This window comes from Rhamphochromis sp. 'chilingali', assembly GCF_963969265.1.
Source record: "Rhamphochromis sp. 'chilingali' genome assembly, chromosome: 12".
In the NCBI taxonomy this organism is placed as follows: Eukaryota; Metazoa; Chordata; class Actinopteri; order Cichliformes; family Cichlidae; genus Rhamphochromis; species Rhamphochromis sp. 'chilingali'.
The window spans coordinates 25,133,780-25,153,899 of record NC_137939.1 but is presented as its reverse complement, the minus strand read 5'-3'; the positions used below and the strand labels follow the sequence as shown (position 1 = coordinate 25,153,899).

At 39.0% G+C, this 20,120-nt stretch overlaps 1 protein-coding gene across 1 annotated transcript in view; it reads right to left on the bottom strand.

Annotated features, from left to right (window-relative positions):
• slc12a5b (solute carrier family 12 member 5b) overlaps positions 1–11,772 on the bottom strand; it is a 38,311-nt gene extending 26,539 nt beyond the window's left edge. Inside the window, exon 1 of the mRNA XM_080900011.1 lies at positions 11,527–11,772. Coding sequence (XP_080756137.1) covers positions 11,527–11,581 — 55 coding nt within the window. The 5' untranslated portion in view covers positions 11,582–11,772. The remainder of the gene's footprint in view (positions 1–11,526) is intronic.
• Positions 11,773–20,120: the final 8,348 nt, after the last annotated feature.

The following is a 20,120-nucleotide window of genomic DNA, read 5'->3' as shown; positions in this document are numbered from 1 at the left end:
TTTTTCTCCATACAGGTGACCCAGGTGTTTTGTTTGTTTGTTTGTTTGTTTTTCTTTCTTCCCCCCCTTCTCACCGTCTCTTCTCCCCTTTGGTTTTCTTTCTCTCCCTCTCTTTCTTTCATTCTTTCTCCCTGTCCTATCCCCCAGTCATGTCTGTCCCGTTTGTAGCAACTGAAAATAAAATAAATTCATAATTATAATAAAGGTCAATCAAATGGACCAATATGGCAAGGCCATGATGATCCACTTGGTAAAATAAATCCGCTTGGCATCTTTCTTGGCCTTAAGACAACAATTCTGATGGCTAAAGATCCAAATGGGACACAAAAAAAAAACAAAAAAAAAACAAAACAAAACTGGAGAGGTATGAAAGATTTCCTCTGTCCTTATTACAGGGTTGAAGAATCCCGCTAATGACATTCTGGTTGACTAGAAGGTTGTGAAAGAGGTAAGAGGTGTTGTCCAGGATGTCAAGTGATTTGTTCAACATCTTTTGCTCAGTAACTAACTGTAGGGGCTTCAGGTTAGTCCCTAGCAGCGAGCCAGCCTTCAAAATCAGTGTGTTAAGCTTCCATAGCTACAAAGAAACTTGCACCAGCAGTCTAACAACAGGTGTGAACATTTTACTGTATACATTAAATGATCTAAGCTTCATCGGGAAGTAAAATATGCTCTGTCTTTTCCTGTAGAGAGGCTCAGTGTTACACTTGTGGTGAACAGCCAGGTATCTGGTGCTCTGCCCACTGGTTCCCTGTACTTTATCTTCTTCTCACCACTGAAAAAACCAAAAAACTGTAGCATCACCTGAGAATTTAAATCAAAGTTATACTGGATGTCGCCACTGTACAGGGTAAAGAGAAAGAAATAATTACACAGCCTCCTGAGGGGCCCTGATCACTGCAGACACGCTTCCATTCTGTCCTCCATTCAGATGTTAATGCAACCAATCTATAATCATTGAGGGCAAATGGAGTCAGAATATTTTCTATAATCCTTCTGCCTACACTTGACACACATATGATTAACCGATGAGAAATAATCTGATCAGAAAGATGACGTTGTTGGAGACGAAGATGCTTATATTTACAGAGCAGCAAGCAGAGCTGTGATGAAATTTGACCACAGTGTGCAGATGAAAGGCAGTGGGTGGTGCAGATTTGTACCCTTGATGTGACATGGTTATTAAAAAATGAACAGTTTATACCGGCTTTTAAAAGCTTAATAGGACACAGGCTCAAGGGGATTATCCAGCAGCTGCTGAAGGCCAAAGAGAAAAGCAGAAATTAACTTCTGCATGTGAGAGAACTGCACCAATCAGCTGCACAGCAGCCTCACAATTACATGAGACACACACACATTCCTCCATCGTTTTCACCTCGCATGCTATAACCAAGGACTTAAAGCTAATTCCATGAAGTTATTTGTGTCATTTAACTCTGTTTCCTCACCGAGAGCCTCTGTCACTGTGTTGCACATAGAATTAAATTAAATTATTTCTATTAAAAATTGATAATAGTTAAAGGTTAACCTTCCACTGTACTTTTATTTTAAACATCAGTGAACTTTTCCCTTCTTCTCCTGTCTTCTCTTGGGTGGGCACCGAATGCCATTTCATATGTACTAAGTGAGACAAGATCATTCGCCGTCTTGCCTCAGTGCTTTTAATTTGTAGTACATTGTCTGGCACACACACATATAATATAACATTCCGCTTTATTTATTTTATTATTTCTTTATTAAAGACTGCTGCCAATTTACTCCAATGGAAGTCAGTGAAATAAGATATTACAGGGACTATCAGGAGGATCTTCAGAGTGTGATTTAAACATGTGAAATGATAAGGTACATGAATTTGGCTTCTCAAAAGCAGCCAGGCATCAAAATGAATGCTTAATTTCCAATACAAGGCAAGTATGGCTCCAGTGTAGTCTGTGGGGCAGACAGCATTGGTTTCATTTCACCTCTTGACTTATATTTTGCCTGGTACAGGTTCTCATGCTTCACTGCATGTAATAACTGTGCATTTACACTTCGTTTGATAAAATATTGGCAAAACTGATAACTTTGCCTCACATCTAGAAGGTTTGAGTGCACTGGCTGGCTGGAGCCTTTCTGTGCAGCGATTGAATGCTCTCCCCATGGCTGTGTGGGATCCCTCATGGTACACTGGCTTCCTCCCACAGTTCAAAGACATGCATGTTAGGTTAACTGGCAATTCTAAAATTGCTGTAGGCGTGAATGTGACGCCTCGGTGAAAGCGAAAGTGTCGGCTCTGCAGATTGGAGACCTATCCAGGGTTTACACCACCTCTCACCACATGATCGTTGGGATAGGTTCCAGCAAATGGATGAGGCAAAACGATGGATGGATAAATGGATGGATGAATCACAAAAAGCTTGTTAAGCAGCATAGACACCAAAATAATCATCTGAGCCTATTGTAAGCTTGTATATGCAGTGAGTACTTGAACTCATAAAACCCCTCATGTGTTTACATTAAGCTCAATTGTTTGCTTGGCTTTAAATTCAGAAGCAAGAGTCCCAAGATACATATATGTAAATACACAAACTTCTATCAACTTGTCAACAGATCTTAACACTTTGACAGAAATAAGGGAGGTATAAACAGAACACTCACACCAGCTTGAGAATTTCCAGATGTAAAACTTTTTTGTGTTGAACAAACCAATCTCGTTGCATTTGAAATCCATTTACACATCTCCTCCTCCAACACATACAAGTATAACTCTGCAGCTAATGAGACCACCATGTTCATGTGGTTGTTGACACTTATGTAAGCCACCAGAGATTCGAATATGGTGAGAACGTGCACAGGAATACAGACACTACATGCTAAAGTGTTGTATTATATATATGTTGTATAAATCTATCTAGCCAGCCATATACTCGTTGGATCACGATTACTGTGTTTATTAAAGCAAGTTTGCCATTTGGGGAAATGCAATTATTTGCTTTCTTGGTGATATTTTAACTTAACGTAGCACAAAGAGGGAAAAGAGGGAAACGGCATCAATGCTCTGTACAACAGGGAACAAATTCAGACACCAGCACTGTTAACCTGACTTGCCATCTTTGCAAACAATTTAAGTGTAATATCACAACCGTGTGCAGGGAGCTTGTTATCTTGTTGCCTTGTAAACAATTACTTTGAAGATGGGGCCCAGATCTGTGACTTTGTTGCATCAAGACAGCAATCGAACTGGAGTAGGACGGAGTCAGTCTGCTATCAGTCTGCTATCAGTTTGCAGTTAAATGGGGTCAAGCTGGCAATTACATACAATCTGTTTGTGATAATATGGCCATTATCTGTGATAAATCAGCAAAAACTGCAAATCTGTCGCTCTCTGCTGCAAATCTTTTGCCATCTGTAAACAAAGAGATTCAAATTTGAGACAGAATTTCAGAACCAAATAGTAACATTGTCCCTGCAAGACAGCAATTTAACTGCAAAAAGTTATAGGTGCTCTGCAGTTTGGCTTTTATATAAGGATATAGCAAATCAGCTGGAAAGCAGAAGGGTTGGAGATGCCACGCAGACGAGTTGCATTAATCGCTCTATACTGATGCAGAGTGATCTTGTTGGGAATCTGTCTGCATTTCTTTGGCAGTCTGTCTGAAAGTGATTGCAGTCAGGCTCCCATTATTTTTAAACAGGTTACATCCCACCAGACGACCTGCGCAATTGCCTTGTCATCAAAAGTGGTAACCACTGATTTTTTTTCCCAGTCACAAGGAGGTTGGTGTCCCAGTTTTACTTTCTGTCACTGTGCCATTAGTCAACTACCTCCTATAGCTGTCTATTAACTGGTTGTTTATTTACACTTAGATGTGATAGTGGTATTAATCGCCCCTCGTATTTCTTGAGAGAAACTGTAAAAAAAAGTGCATTTTGCAAAAGACGGAACTTTTAAGTTTGAGTAAAATTTTCCGATAGTTCTCAAGAAAACAGTTTGGTTTGGTTTTAGGAAGCTAGAACTGCTTCATTAATTCTGGCCATTAAGTCTGGTCATTTTATCCTTTGTGGTAAGTGACTGTGTCCCACCAGTGTGGTATTATTGGGCTGAGCCATGTTGCTGAACAGTCTTAAACCAGTTGAGACATTTAAATAAACAGTTACAGCTTTCATTCTTATAAGAACTGGTTTCTATTTCTTTATCCCAGTTCAGGTCTTTCTACCCTTAGGTTGCTTTGTCAGGGCAGGCAGTAATGACAACTGTAGCAGAAATAAAATTAACTTTGCTATTGTTTCACATTAATTTTTTGTCTATTAGAAAGGTAGAACGATGCATGTTTATATAAAGTACTGTCAAAATGTACCCTCTGATTCTCGCTCTGTCTGAGGTTTCCACCTAAGCTGGGTGCCTCATTTGTTACATATCACTCCTCTTCGCAGATCAACACACAGAAGCTGAAAGCGTGACAATGAGAACGCTGAGAAACAAAGGGTGAAAAAAATGATGTAAAGGTAGGTGGGAAAACACACATATGACCTCAGTGGAACAGGCTCTAAAGAAAAGTTTTGCTTAACTGTGCCCTCAGCTTACTAGTTTCAGAAAAAGAAAATCAAAAGCTGAACCAGAAAAGGATGACTCATCTGAACACTCAGCTAGTTTATTCTTCTCGGCAAGGGAACATCAAATGATTCATCCACAACACTTCAGTTTGTATGAAGGTCAATGAGGATGATTTTATCATATTACATGGAGGATGTCTTATTTGTTTCCCTCCCGTTTCTTTATGTCTGTTCACAGACATAAAACAGGTGTTGATAAATGAGGAGATCTAATGTGTGAGTCAGAGTGCACTTCTGCATAATTTTTTTTTATAACAAATGGAGTTGATAAGTGACAAGAACGAATAATAAAGATGAATAATTCAATCAGATTAAAGAAGAACAGGAAAGTGTTAATGAGGATAATAATCTTACAGCTGCAAGTAGCATCTCAGCCATTAGACTTTGTTCTGGACAAAGTCAAACAAAAAAGAATAGAGTTTAATTTTTATCACACTTGCACTAATATGCAAGTTGTCCAGGTGATGTACAAACGACACTCACTGTGACCTGTAGGCTGACAGAGAAATGCCACAGTGATGCACGAACACCAGTGTTACCCCCATATTCAAAATACACAGAAGGTGCAGTTGGTTTCTTTCAGAGATGCAAGGACAACAAACTCTTTTTTTTATGCATACAAGATAGTGAAAGCTCTTTGCCACTGGAAAGAAATACAGGTAATAAACGTAAAATGAGCTGCTGTCCACCCAGCTTTACTTGACATATTGTACCTTACCAAACAAAAGCAGGTGCAACAGGTATATATAACAAAACAAAGTTATAAGTTCATCAGATAACAGAACAATGATCGCTTCTCTCTTTTACTCATCTCCAAAATTTTCCTAGTAACCACTTCGACTGCTCACTTGTATCAGGGACAAAAGCTCTTGATAGCTTTAGCTTCGTCCACTTTTCCTGTGTTAGCTTCTTTAAAATGTCCATGTTCAGCTCAACGACGGGTTTTAAGTGTTTGATTAGTCTTGCTGGACCACCTGCGGTTTACTTGACAAACTTTGTGTCTTCACTCACAGTGAAAAACACTGATCATCCGCTGATTCAGATCCCGTGATGGTCAACCGGTGCACCTCTAGTTTGTAGCAATTCTAAGACACATTTTTCACTGGTATCTCATCACATATGCCATACTTTGTTAAGGCCCCCTTGTTGTTACATTTTAAAGTATCGTGTAAGTATCTTATTTGTAAGGCACCCCACCCAACAGCAGATTATTGAATATATAAAATGTAATTAACTTCTAGCAGTTTTTTTTTGTCTCAAAACCATTACAATAATATATTGTGATAGAGAGTTTGTGTAAAGGATGTTCTCAGATTCCTCCACAGACAGGGTGATGTGACTGGACTGCTGAGAGCGAGCTGTGAGAAGGAACATGATGGAGAAGAAAGGATTAGACCACTCTGTATTTCATAATCTCCAATCTAAGATGACTTGGTGGGAAAGTTGTTGTAGCTCAGTGGGAGGATTAGAAAAGAGATGTGTCACTATTGCCTCTTCGCTTTCTCCATTTCGGGCACTCTGTTTCTGGATCTCCTACTGTTGACCTCTGAGGTCGTTGTCTCAGTAAGCTTCAGTGAGTCAGTGGTTGTTGAAAGTAGGTGTCACTGAGCAGAAGGGCCTAACAATAGTGAAAATATTCTTACGACAACAGAGAACTTTGTCTTTCCAAATGCTTAAAACTAAATGAATCTATCCAGCCACGGGACACTTAAGTGGGGATGTTTCTAGGAAATCAAAATACATAATAAAAAAATTATATTATTGGAAAATCTTAAATAATAATAATAATAATATGTCTGTGAAGGTTCTCTAATAGTAATAATAACAATGTAGAAGACATTGAGAGAGATTTTCAGGCTTAATTGCAGCCTTATATCTTATTGCTGATTTATTCTGCAAAAAAACACAATTTTGTTGCATAATAGTTTTGCATAGTTGAAAAAAATTACTTATGCATGTTTTATAGTCAAAATGTAAAGTACCTAGGGCAAACATTTTCATTATGTGTCACTTTTCATAATCATGCATGTTGTATCATTGCCATAATAATATAATTCATAATAATAATGTAACTTATCTGCGAAATTATCACTAATTGTTTAGTTCCTTTTGTGTTCCCCTCTTGTCCTTCGGTCCTTCCGTTGTGTTAGTTACTACCTCACCAGATCTTGTTGTCATGTCCTGACTGTGTCTTGCCCTGTGGTCGGGTAGACCTCTAGAACTGATTTTTGGACTTTTCTGTGCTCCTTTGTTTCTTCTTCTCAGTCACAGAACAGAGCAGGACAGCATGTCAGAAAATCCCCGAGATAGCCTTTCTACCTGTTGCTCACTGTTCAGTTGTTTCATTTGTAACCACCTTGTTATTACAGCCGCTTTAATCTGCAAAGTTTGACAAGGCAAACCAAATGGCGAGATTATTTTCTGTTTATTAAAATGTAAATCAGCTGAGGATGCAGCTGTGAAATTTCAGGGAAGCAGCGACATTAAAATCCTTCATATGGCATTAAGAGGTCAGGTTTATATAATGCAGCACTATGAGATAATACCATGTATACGATTTCATAGCTGCTTGTGTCCACTATAAAGGAGGGGAGAAACAGTGCAAATGTGCCAGGTGACCAGATTGAGTCCATCAGTGCACTGTAGTGCAGATATGTAGCTAAGATTCACTCTAATGGAGCAGATCAAAATTACTTATGCCCATCTAAACATAAAAAAATCGCTAGTTAACAAAGACTACCACTTACAGACATGACTGATTTGCATTAATCTTAGTGCAGGAGAACAAATATAACACATATCAAAGGAACACAATAACAATTTGGTGCTTGTCTGCCTTCTGAAAGATGCCCACTTACATGCTGATACACAGTTTCAAACAATAAGTCAGAGATGGCTTGGCAGCCCTGTGCCCCTGCTGAGCTCGCCAGACTCCTAGACCACTGAGAGTACAGGGGAAATTCAAAAAAGGCTCAGCCGAATGAAAATATAATCTGATGCAATGTAAGCTGCAGCGAACACAGAGCCGATAGTGCCCGGGGTTAACTGTCAGTGGATGAAATCAGACTGATGTTTCACTCTGGTATAAAACTGTTTCAGCAAGTGCTCAAACTATGCTGCTGTGAACTCTCTCAAACAAACCCACTCATGCAGAGCCAGTTTATAATATCTTGCTCTGACTGTAAATTGGCATATTTAGCAAAAATGCGAGCGCACACCTTTAAGTACAATCAACCGATTTGTGTCTTGTGTGGTTTGTTGTGTCAGCTGGTAATCAGTCACCTGAGAGAGTGACAGTGGGAGCAGCTCAGAGAAGCAATTTAGTCAGAACGACCGCGTTGGAAGTGATAAATGCCAGTAACATGCAGTGATTGATATAAGGGCCACCAGCTGGCTGCGAGACCCTTGTTTCAACCCTGGGGGTGTTGGCACTTCATCTAAGTGTTGCAGAAAAGAAGAAGATTTCTAAGATAAGTAAAGTGGGGAAAAAAATCAACAATTTCAACAACATTTAGATGCATTTTTGGCATTCTTACACATAACAAGTCCGACTGACTTTGATGCTGCCCTGATTATTTATTTCAGATGTTTTTTTTTGTTTGTTTTTTACAGATACAGCAGTTAGGGCCTTCAAATAATGAATTTTGATGTCATTCTGATGTCATAGAAGTCACCATGAGCTGATATGAACCAACAGTTCTGGTGACAGAGGCAGAGATGATTAGCAGTCTTGCTTTTATGGAAAACTTTAAAATCAATTAAACGGCTTTCAGTTAGCTAAAAACAAAAAGACAGACAAAAAGCATTCAGCTGCAATAACACACACTAAAAAGTGCCAAATAAACACTCACATCTATTCCTCAGAAGCTGAACTAAACAGTATGTCTGTGGTTGCTGGTTTTGGTGTGTTCCATCCAAAGATACAATATGGTGGCTTTACGTAGCTTTGCTTTATTTTTTAAAAGGTTTACAATCTATATTAGTTTTCGTCTATGAGTTTCATGGTAAGATGCTAACCTCTGACCTTCATTTATCTCCTGTGCCATCTGCTACAGATGATGCAAACAGCACTTTGGTGGCTGTAGCTATAAACCCTGCTGGTGCAGTAAGATTTGACTGGTTTGATAACAATTGCAGTACACACAGAATTTAACGATATGTAAGCGACACGATGATAATATAGTCGTTCTGTCATGTTACGGTTAATGTTGAGAGACAGTTGATGTCTGTTTATATTTGCTTAGACCTTCTGTGAGTTTTGCCTCGTTACGTAAGTGAATATTTTCAGTCTACTTTTATTTATTATCAGCTATAATTTAAGGAGTACATACATGTTAAAGCATCAGTGACAATAAACCTGTCATAACTATAATTCTGAATGGAGCCATATTGAGTTCCTTTAATTGAGATAATTTCATTACATTTACTTTGGAACACATTTACAGGCATTTATTTACATGAAAATTTGAGTTATGAATGTAATTTACATTTGTTACAGACAGAGCTAAAAGAGGGTTCATCAGTAATGAGCTCAAAATCTACAAATATTTCTGCACAATATAAGAAAATTAAGTATTTTTAAACCTGCAGCAGGAGCGATTCATCTAAAAATAGCTTCCTCATCTCACCTCAGCCCCCCTGGTGAGCTTATTGATTAGAACGCATTAATTCTGATTGCCAGTGGTCAGTATGAGGGCTCCAGGGAGCTCATCAATCCATCCACTTGTTCTCACTTTAAACTCGCCACAACTATAATGAGATGGTATTTATTTACTTCCAGGTGATGTCCTGGCTTGGACAGTCGTTATTGTATATAGTGTGGCTCCATAAAAGTCCAGTGTGCACCCTGAATGCCACCTCATTATTTACCCCTGTGGTGCGATGGTGTCGCTCACATCATGACCTTTAAAAAGCAAAAGGTCACCGTCCCTCTAGTGCACAGGGAGTTAAAATTCTAGCAAAGGCAGGATCTGCTTTGCTTATTTGTGTATATATATATATATATATATATATATATATATATATATATATATATATATATATATATATATATATATGGATTCATGAGTCTTACAATAAGTTGAGAAAAACAAGCAATTCACAGCTCTGGGGAATATACCTTCACCTTCTACTGTCAAACTGCATTTTTATATAAGTGGATATGGCATGAATGGGTGGAATGCTGATATAAGCCTTTGCTTTTAAACAGTGAATGATGAATGAATACAGATTAAAACAGATGAAAGTAACTTTGGACAGTGTACACAGATCTTTGAAGACTAAAGCCATTTTTTGTGTGAAGCAGTTTTCGATGTAAAGGGTTTTTTTTTTAGTTATTTTTCCAATGAAGAATATGACAGCTATGATATATATATTTTTAATTTGAAAACAAAAAATCATTTCCCCCCACTTGTTGTTGTGTTCACCTCTAATTATGTGGAAAAAATTAAGATTAATCTCAAATCTCATCATAAATATCTTCCCAGGTATCGAAAAACACACATAATAGTATTTGTATAAAACATGTAGCCAGTGAATATGGCTTAGAGATTATCTTGATGCTCAGCTCTTAGAAAATGGAGAAACAAACTGAGTTTACACTCAGTCATAGTGTATAGAGAATAGAAATAAACTGTTCTTGTAATCCAATTTTCTCCCCTAATCTTTTGAAGCAACAGGCCTTGAGTGGAGTGCCAAATCAGCCCAGATGTATAAATCAGAATGAAATCCTCATGTGGGTTATTTTCTTCCTATTACACATCAGGGTTGTTGTCTATAATCGTTTAACAAAACCCATTATGTGACTTTTAAAAGAACAAGTATATTTAAGACAAAGACTCTGAATAGGGCCATACCAAATTAAATTAACAGAATTCATCAAAATAAGGAGCCACAGTGATATTGCTCTGTATAAATGACAGGTGTCATATTTAAAGGAAATAATCAAAACACACTAAGATAATTTAGGTCTAAATGACTGAAACTCAAATGGCGCAGATACAGTCTTAACATATTGTCAAATATTTAAAAAACCCTCACATAATTAAAAAGATAATTTAATACATAATTGGTGGATGGCTCCCTGATGACGGTGCACACGTGAACACAAACACAGTGGGAAAAAATTGTTACAACCAAGGCTGCAACTTAAAATTATTGCCATGAATAATTAATGTCCAAAAATGGGGAAAAATACCAACTGTGACCAGTGGTCAGCATTCTTGTAGTGTTTGTACCGGTAACATATTTTTTTAAAAAAAGGAAATGAATCATTTCAGCAAATAGAAAATGTTAAAATAAAAACCCAGTCTGCATTTAAACACTCAGAGACATACACTTGCAAGCTTATGAAAGGCTGACATTGCCCCCTGGGTAAGATGTTCCTGATGGGAAAAGAAAGGCTGTTTTTTCTGGCTGCACTCAAGTCTTCTGGGACCATTTATTTTTTGTAGAACCTTTTGTATATATCTACAGTTGCAGGATGAATTGGACCACATTTGAGTCACATATATCACTGAGCTTCTGACTAAACCAGCCTTTTTATTTTTTTCGAAAAGCAGCAGCCAATCAGCTAAAAAGAAGCAAATTTCTGAACTATTTAAGCAGATGAAGGTTTACATATGAAATTCAGGAGGTGAAACGCATCAGAGCAAAGTGAAGGTGTAGCAGACTGATCTCAGACACCTCCACTTGGACTTAATTTAGTCCTATTCAGATTACAGTTACTATCTGAAAGGTCTCATGCAAATACAACAAATGACTCCAATTTATGCGTTTCTGCATTGACATCATTTTGTTTCTCTAACTTTCATTAACTGACATGTGCGCGTTCCCTTCCAGCACCCACGCTGAGACTGATGCATCGAGGTCCACGCACTCACACACACATACACACTCCCTTCTCATCACTCGGCAGCAGGTTTCGTCACTCACCCTGGCTGTTGGGTCCCCCCTCTCCCTCCTCGCAGTCCGTCATATTGTTTAGCATCCTCTGTCCTCTTCAGGCTGAGCGCACTGAGCGGCACCGCTCTTGAGCTTGTTGCTGAGTAAAAAGCTCTGGGTGGGCAGCAGCCAAAGACAAGTTGCGCTTTACTCGTGCGTCTCGCAGCTCCTGTCCTCCTGCCTCTGGCTGCACGAGAGAAAGGAAAGCTGTGTATGTGTATTCTTTTAACTTGCGTGACTTCCTCTGTCTCTCTTTGGGAAGAGGATAGAGAGACTGAGAGCGGCCGCAGGGTAGAGCTGATGATAGTGCTCGGTGTCACTCACATGCATGCTCTCTCTGTCTCTGCACACCACTCACCCCCCCCCCCCCCCCCCCCCCCCAAAGTCAGTTTAAGCCTGATGAATACATTCATCATGTATTCAGAAGGTATTATCCTTCTCTCCCTCCCTCCCTTTTCTCTCCCTCACCCACAGTCATCATCATCCATCTCATCACGAGAGAGACGGACGGAGAGGGATTGAGAGACAGAGAGGATGCACATCAGATGACAAAGTATTGCCTCCTGAGATTAAGCATTGCTTTTGATGTTCTTTTTAGACAGAAGTCAAGATTGCATTACTGTCTGTTTGTTGCTCTTTTGTTACAGTTCCCCTTGCAACGTTTTGAAATATTTACCTATGTGGTCGTAGCCCATTATTTGTATGGGAGCTACAGGCTGCACTTGCATATCTCTAAACTTAAATCTGTTTCCACACAGGCTGAACTATCCTAGGGTGCCAAAAGACTTTTTGTCTCCTAGAAAACTGTGGAAGATATACTATTGCAAAAGTTTTTCTATATATTTTGTTCTGCTGAAAATGGTCTAAGGAAATGTATGGGTAGTAATAAAAACACCCTTTTTTAAGAGGTTTATCTACTTATGTTTTAACCTCTAATAGACCATTTATGTCAATTATATTTAAATGTATTCCAACTTTACCAAGTCTGGGCCCTTCTGGTTAGGAATCACATTTCAGTTTGCTATTATCATGCTGTGGTCACTCCATGTTTCAGCGAAATGACAATTTTTTGAGGAATGCAAAATAACACGGCCGCAGACAGAAATATTTAAGAATAGAACGGCTTGGTTGTGGCAGAGGAGGAAAAAAGGATGACAGCTAATCAAGAAAATATACAAATGATAAAGTGAGTGATGTAAAGAATCACAGTGAAAATGAAGCAATTAAGGAAGACACTAACAAAAAAATGCATGATGTTGATGGTTAAAAGTAAAAAAGAAAATCCAAATCTGTGGCTTCATTGATGATATATTCTAATCTGAACTGTGTATAATATCCTGTACTGAAATTTAGAGAGCATCACTAATCCACACCACCTGCCTGGCATGGCGAAAAACACAACTGGCATTTAATGGATGAAATGAAGAGAGAAAGGCTTTTTTTTTTTTAAAGTACTCTTGACATTATGTCACTGTGAACTGTCTGTTCAACTCTGGTAAAATGATCTCTGAGGTTTGGCAGATGTTCAGAGAGACTTGATCCTGACAACAGTATCCAGAAAACAGCTACACATTACATCATGTTCACTCTGGCTCATCTGATATTTAAATGAAAAAAAAAAAAAAATCAAACTCCACCATGACTAAAAGATGAGAAAAAGAAAATTTGAATGTTGGAAAAATCAAGTGGTGGAGTGAATAATAATGTTGCAAGCATGAGAGAGAGCGTGCTTAAAACACATGGGGTTATATTAGATTATAAACACAGAAATGATAAAAGATGGATGAAACTTTCATGTCTAAAAAATGAAACCAACATGAAAGTGCGTTGGACTTGCAGCCATCAGCAGTTGAAACTGCTGATTGCAATAAATGATCATATAGAAGTCTATGGAAAAAAAGCCCTCTGCTCTGTAAACACTTAGGCCTCAGCCACACAGGTCTTCTGGTCGCTAAGGAAAGACGTGGATCCCAGTCAGTGACTCGTTGCTGAAGGTTGCTGACTGTTGCCAGATGAAATCCTTTGCAAAACCATCTTTATGATCTCTTTTTGCTACTAACAGATTGTCGCAGGCACATTTTCAGAGAAGACACCAACTTGTCTAAAAGACTCGCTATTTAATCTGTGGTAGTAAAACCTCAAAAAGGGTTCTGCACACTGGAGACATTTACCTTCAGAGTAAAAGCTGTGCCTCACTGCTGCAACAAACATATTTCAAAAGGTGCAAGTTTTACTTTGAAGGTGAACATTCTCCAAACAAGTTGGCCATTCAAGCTACGGGTGTCCAAAGCAGTCTGCTAGAGGCCAAAGCACTTGCAAGAAGGTATTTGGTGCAGTGCTCGTTTCATGAATGCATTTAGAGAATTTGACCAGACATTGCTGTGTCTGTCAGACATGTCATGCAGTCTTCTCCTTAGAAAAAAGTCGACAATTGGACCAGGATGGTGACAACGACAACACTCAACTTGAAGATTCAAAACAGGACTTTACAATCCAAAGGGGTTGAAGCAGTATAAAGCCCAATGGCTCACAGTAGCTATATCTTGTGTCTTTTGTATATACATGTTTTATACTGTCTATTTATGCAATAGCTTTGCATAACATATTTGTGCAAAAGTATTTCAGAAAGGGGAGGTGGATAAATAAATGGTGCACTCAAACTGTGACAGCCCAGTCTGATCTCCAGTGGTTTTATGATGTCACTCCTGCTGTGCGTACTGAGAGAACAAAGCCACTCCCATCAGTAATGCAGTAAACAGTAAAACTTTCAATCAGAGATGGCAGTGAAACATCCTGGATTAAGTTACACTTTGAGCAACAAAGTAGAGTTTAGGTCCAATATTTACTTTTCTTTAAGCTCTGTTTTGGTCTCCATTGGGGTTTGAGATGATATTCGTTTTTTTCTTAGCCGTTAAATGCGTCGCTGTATTCATTAACAGCGCCTGTCTGCTGTTCGGTGCCAGGCCCTGTGAGAGTAACTGGTGTTCAGAGTGTTTTTCGTGTGGTTCTTTGAAAATGGACGCCTGCTGTGGCTGAAAATGATCAGATGAAAGCTGTGAAAATGAATCAAAGCAGTAAAGTTGTGGGGTGTAAAACCCAAGGCAAAAAAAGGCTTCTATGGAAATCATGGGATACTTTTTGTGGGTTTGTCACCTTTTGGTAGCCAGTAGGTAATTTAAACAATATTTCATATAAAATGTTTAATCTTTAATTACATTTCAAGTACAGGCATCATTCTTGAGGCATCGTACTTTGCACTTCCTGTTATATACCGTAAATATATACAAATTGTGCGTGTGACCTGTCCCGCCGTTCCCCTGACTTGTCAGTAAGAGTGGGCTGTTGGCTAGGCTTTGACTGGCAGAGAGCCTGAGAGCCATCTTCATCTGGGCCAAGCGGCTTTAGCTCTTAACCCACGGGCAGCTCTCTCCCCTCCCGTCCCTCTGCCTGCTGCTGCTGCTGCTTCACATGTGGCTCTGGATACTAGAGTTCACCAACTGTTTCACACCTATGTTGATGTGCAAAAACATGCAAGCACATTCAATTTAAACGTATGTTTTCTACAAAGAAAGTATGCACGCACACTCTCACGCAAACATACAAACACATTTCTACGCATGCAGACTTCAGCCCACTGTAGTGAACTTTCTGATGCCCTAATCCTGCAGATTAAGGCCAAAGAGAGCTGGGTTGAAATCCACTTTTACTTTTTCCCTGATCAAGCACAGGGCCTGTCCTACTACTGTTAGCTTCAGTCAACTCTGTCACCCAAGTACTGAGGTGACATCTAAATCGTCTTGCACCTGAACGAGGGGGAACCTGATGGGGTTGGCATAAAAAAAACTGGAAGAAAGGAGACAAGCAACACCACCTGAGGGATTTCAGCATAGGAAATATCACCCTAATAAGTGTAGTTACCAATCATTAATGCACACAAGCTCATTACTGGCGAAGCGAGGCATGGCAGATTAAAGTTAATAATTTATTTGGCTAATTAATTAAAAAAAAAAAAAAAAAACTACAGCATCAGAAAGATTTAAAGATTTAAGAGCCTCGCCTCTCTTTGCCCCTCTACCTTCTAAAAGAAAAACTCACAAAAAAAACAGATAAATAAATGAAGAGAGGGCAGCTCAGTTAAAAATATAAAACACAGATGTGATGAACAACTTAAAATATTTTGTCAAGCTAAAACACAATTAAATAAGCCAAAGCAAGACAGCAGTAGGGTAGGGTCACCATTAAACAGCCAAACAACCACGGGAAATTAATGTGGTCCACAAATGGTAGGAGCACAATGCCAGAACAGACTGAACGATGGGCCATAGGTGCCACTTAAAGCAAGCTTTGATTAAGAAGCTAGGGGACAGTTCATGTTCATGCTGCGTTCACAAGATAAGATAAGATAAGATAAGATAAGATAAGATAAGATAAGATAAGGTAGAACTTTATTAATCCCTCGGGTGGGTTCCTCTGGGAAATTCAATAAGAACTGCTTATTAATTAGCTTATTTATTTATTGGAGGGATGTAGGATGTTCAGCTCATGAAGAGAGAGAAAAATTCCTTCATTGCTTGCAGGCTACCTTTGGTACTATCAGCTGCACTGGCCCTACGTTACAGATTTATGACTAATATGGTGCTCTGGGAGCAGTTTGTAGGATGGATATATGACAGAGGTGTTTTGAATTTGTCAGCAACCTGGAGCCATTCAAAGGTGGAAAATATCTTTAGACCTTTTCTTCAAACCATCTGCCTGCTATCACCTACAATTTATCACCCTAACCCTAACCCTAAAAGCACCACACAGCTTCAAGAGGCCTGCGTCAATAATATGACCTGGCTTCCTGCTCTGGGTCAATAAAACTACAGGAGTGGTGAGAGTAAAGCAAACTGGTAAAGCTGTGGGTTGGCGTTATTCTGGGGTCAAACCATATCCTGACCAGTATTTTCCTTATATGCCTGCCCTCTGTCCGATCCTATTGTATCACAACAAGCAGTTACCTTATTGTAACCTAACTAGAGATGGACCGATCCGATATTACGTATCGGTATCGGTCCGATACTGACCTAAATTACTGGATCGGATATCGGAGAAAAATAAAAAATGTAATCCGATCCATTAAATATCACGAAAGCACCTCACAAAACTTGCAACACCCGTAACTCACCTCAGAACGTTAGCACGTGGAGCAGTATGCATCACGTGATAGAGCGGCTGTGGCATGTGGGACCTGTGGTGGTCTGGACAGCATTTGGAGCTTTGCTAGCAACCCGGCATTTCATCTCCGACAAAGTTATCCCGAGAGAAGTAAAGCAAGTGTGTAAGTCCATCTCTGAATGTTTGTAAAGCATTCCTGCGTTAAGCTTAACAAGCGACTGCCTCTTCTTGCTGCTACTTCAATCATGAAACTGCTTAACGATCAGCTGATCGGCTTTTCTGTCGCGAGTCCGTCTCTCTGGTTTGTTTTTGGCCCACTTTGCACCAGAAAGAGGAAACCAGCGGCTGAACAACAGAAGCACGTTTAAGCTTGATCAGCTGTTGTTAGAATTTATTTATTATTACTTTCTACTCGAGGATCTTTTTCTACATAGCTGACACTGGTAACTGTGCAGGGGCGGATCTAGCAAAGTTTAGCCAGGGGGGCCGATAGGGCATTAACAGGGAAAAGGGGGCACAAAGACATACTTTTCTTTCTTATTCTCATTTAAAATGTCGAGCTTTTAATAAATAATTATCTGACACCCAAAGTTTTAATTTGATGCAAAATGAATAGAAGTCCATTACTGTATATAGTAACTATTAAGTCTAATATATATACCCTAGTAAGCTATAGTACTTTTTCCTTTGGGAAGGTACCATCTGTGCAGTCTGCAATTTTGTTGAAGAAAGATGTTGAATCTATTTAATATTTCTTGAAAAATAATTGATTTCTGTGCATTTTTTTCACACTGCATCAAATTAAGGTTGATTACGTCGATTAAGCATCATGAGGTGGAGCATGAGGGGTGGTTCCCCATTTTTTATTTATTTATTTTTGTTGTTGCTGGGAGTTGGAACCCTATTAGTTAGGTTGCTTAATATTTATGCTAAGTACTCTTTCAAATACCAGAATAGGGAGGATGGTGTAGGTTTAAGTTTATTAGATTGATCAGTATTGCTGAACTATGAAATAATTTTTTTTGCATACAGGTATAACAGAATAGCTTTAGTGTAGTTGTTGTTTTAAACTTGAGTATGAACTTATACAAAATGCAGCAAGATATTTAAAAAACAGTTTTGTTGATTAAAAAACACTATATCGGATTCATATCGGTATCGGCAGATAACCAAATTTATGATATCGGTATCGGTATCGGACATAAAAAAGTGGTATCGTGCCATCTCTAAACCTAACCTATGCCCTTACCTCACATAAGGCAGTTGTATAAAAACCTTTTTGAAGGGAAGAGCAGCAGGCTTGATCAAAGCTGCAAAGTTCAGTAGAAACCTGCTCCTACATATAGTAAATGCTAAATGTGGGGCGACCGTGGGTCAAGAGTTGGGAGTTCGCCTTGTAATCGGAAGGTTGCCGGTTCGACCCCCGGCTCGGACAGTCTCGGTCGTTGTGTCCTTGGGCAAGACACTTCACCTACCGCCTACTGGTGTTGGCCAGAAGAGCCGATGGCGCAATATGGCAGCCTCGCTTCTGTCAGTCTCCCCCAGGGCAGCTGTGGCTACAACTGTGGCTTGCCTCCACCAGTGTGTGAATGGGTGGATGACTGGGTGTGTAAAGCGCCTTGGGGTCCCTAGGCAGGACTAGTAAAAGCACTATACAAATACTGGCCATTTACCATATAGTAAGTGAACATGTTTTCCCTTGTTTGAAATTATTGTTATTCCTTACTGAGTAAAGGCTATCTGCTGTTGCCACTATTAGATACTACACTAATGACTGCATATGGAAATAATCTAGACCATTTCATTTCTTATCACTGTGTGTTTTTTCTATTAATGGTGGTAACTGATGACAAATTATATGCTGCCAATTTCATGATGTACTAATCGCAATTTCAACAAAGGGAGAGCAATTACTGAACATACAGCCTCTCTGGGACTGCAAAACATCCCCTTTTCTTTGTCCTTGAGAGTCTTTAATGAATCTTAATGAATGAAGGGGGATTTTGAAAATGAATTTATTCACAGTGGCTGAGGGATGAAGTGGCAAGAAAGAAGCCCAGTTGATGAATTATGCGCAAGGCCAAGCTAATAGTGTAATTGTGTATGTTCCATCTCTCCAAGGGAGGCCAAATTTCACGTGCGTCCAGAGCTGCTGCTGGCACACACTGCTGTTTAATGCAGCAGCTGTAGCACAGTACAAGCAGTTTCCCACGTTCGTTAAAATCAGGCTCTGCGATGCCACATAAGTTAGCCATTTGGTTTCAAACCTTTTTCATTTTCTTCATGCCTATGGCTATAAGCCGTATGTTTTTTTGTTTTCATGGACTTGTCCCCCAGATGACCTCAGATCCTTGCATATGGGATTCTAGAAAATATGCCTGAAGGGATTTAATAAAAAAGAGGGGTCACTATTGAACAGTATGGCTTTCACATTTTCACACAAGTATCAAGTGACTTGTAAAAGGAGTTTCTCTCTGCTGTGCTCTCTGGATGAAATGTTTGTAGAAGATGAGCTTGAGAGAAAAATCTGACAACTTCCAAGTTGCAAAAATATTTGCTCAGCTTTAATTTTACGACAACACAGGATCATGAAGCACACTGTAAGAGGAACTTGCACAATTCACACAGAACTACTATGTGGTTGATTTACAGTTGAATGGTGTCAGATGTTTGGCTGCACAGACTCTCTGCTTTTTATATTTTATCTCTGCTGTCTGGAAAAGAATGTGAAGGCATTGTTGATATGATATGATATATCACTGAAGAAAAAGTATCCTATTTCTCTTTGGTAACGCTGGTATATTGTAGATGATGCAACAATCCAATCATGATTTATCACTCCACAGGCAAAGCTAATAAGAGCTGGATGGCAAAAAACAGCTGAAGTTAGCATGGTAAATCTGGAACAGGTCAACAAATCCTTTTTTTTTTTGCATATAAATATAAATTAAAATGATGTTCAGGATATGAGTAAGGATCTCTTTTTTGCTCTCCTAATATTTTCATGAGACAGTTTTGGCTCTTAAACTAAAACTCTAGAAACATGAAAAAAAGAAATAAAAGAAAGGTGGTTGGCTGTAATAATAAGCAGCACATGGATAAATTGCCAAAATCTGTGGTTTTCCCTTAAATGTCAGTGACATTAAAATAAACGAGCATACTAAAAGGTGCTCATGTGGCCTTAAGATTGTTTACGATTCAGCTTTATCTTTGGTTGGCTGTATTACACAAATAAATTAGAATAAAATCCAGTGAGAAGTCAAGAGAGCTCACAAACTGTCATATTCTGGAGAAATAAATCCAGTTTGCTATCAAATTAAAGTTTTGACTTTGGGAATATAACCCAGTCATGAGACTACACGCCAGTGTATTCCTGCTGCTGACTTTCATCAGAAAGGGCAACAATGTGGATGCAAAAAGGATGATGA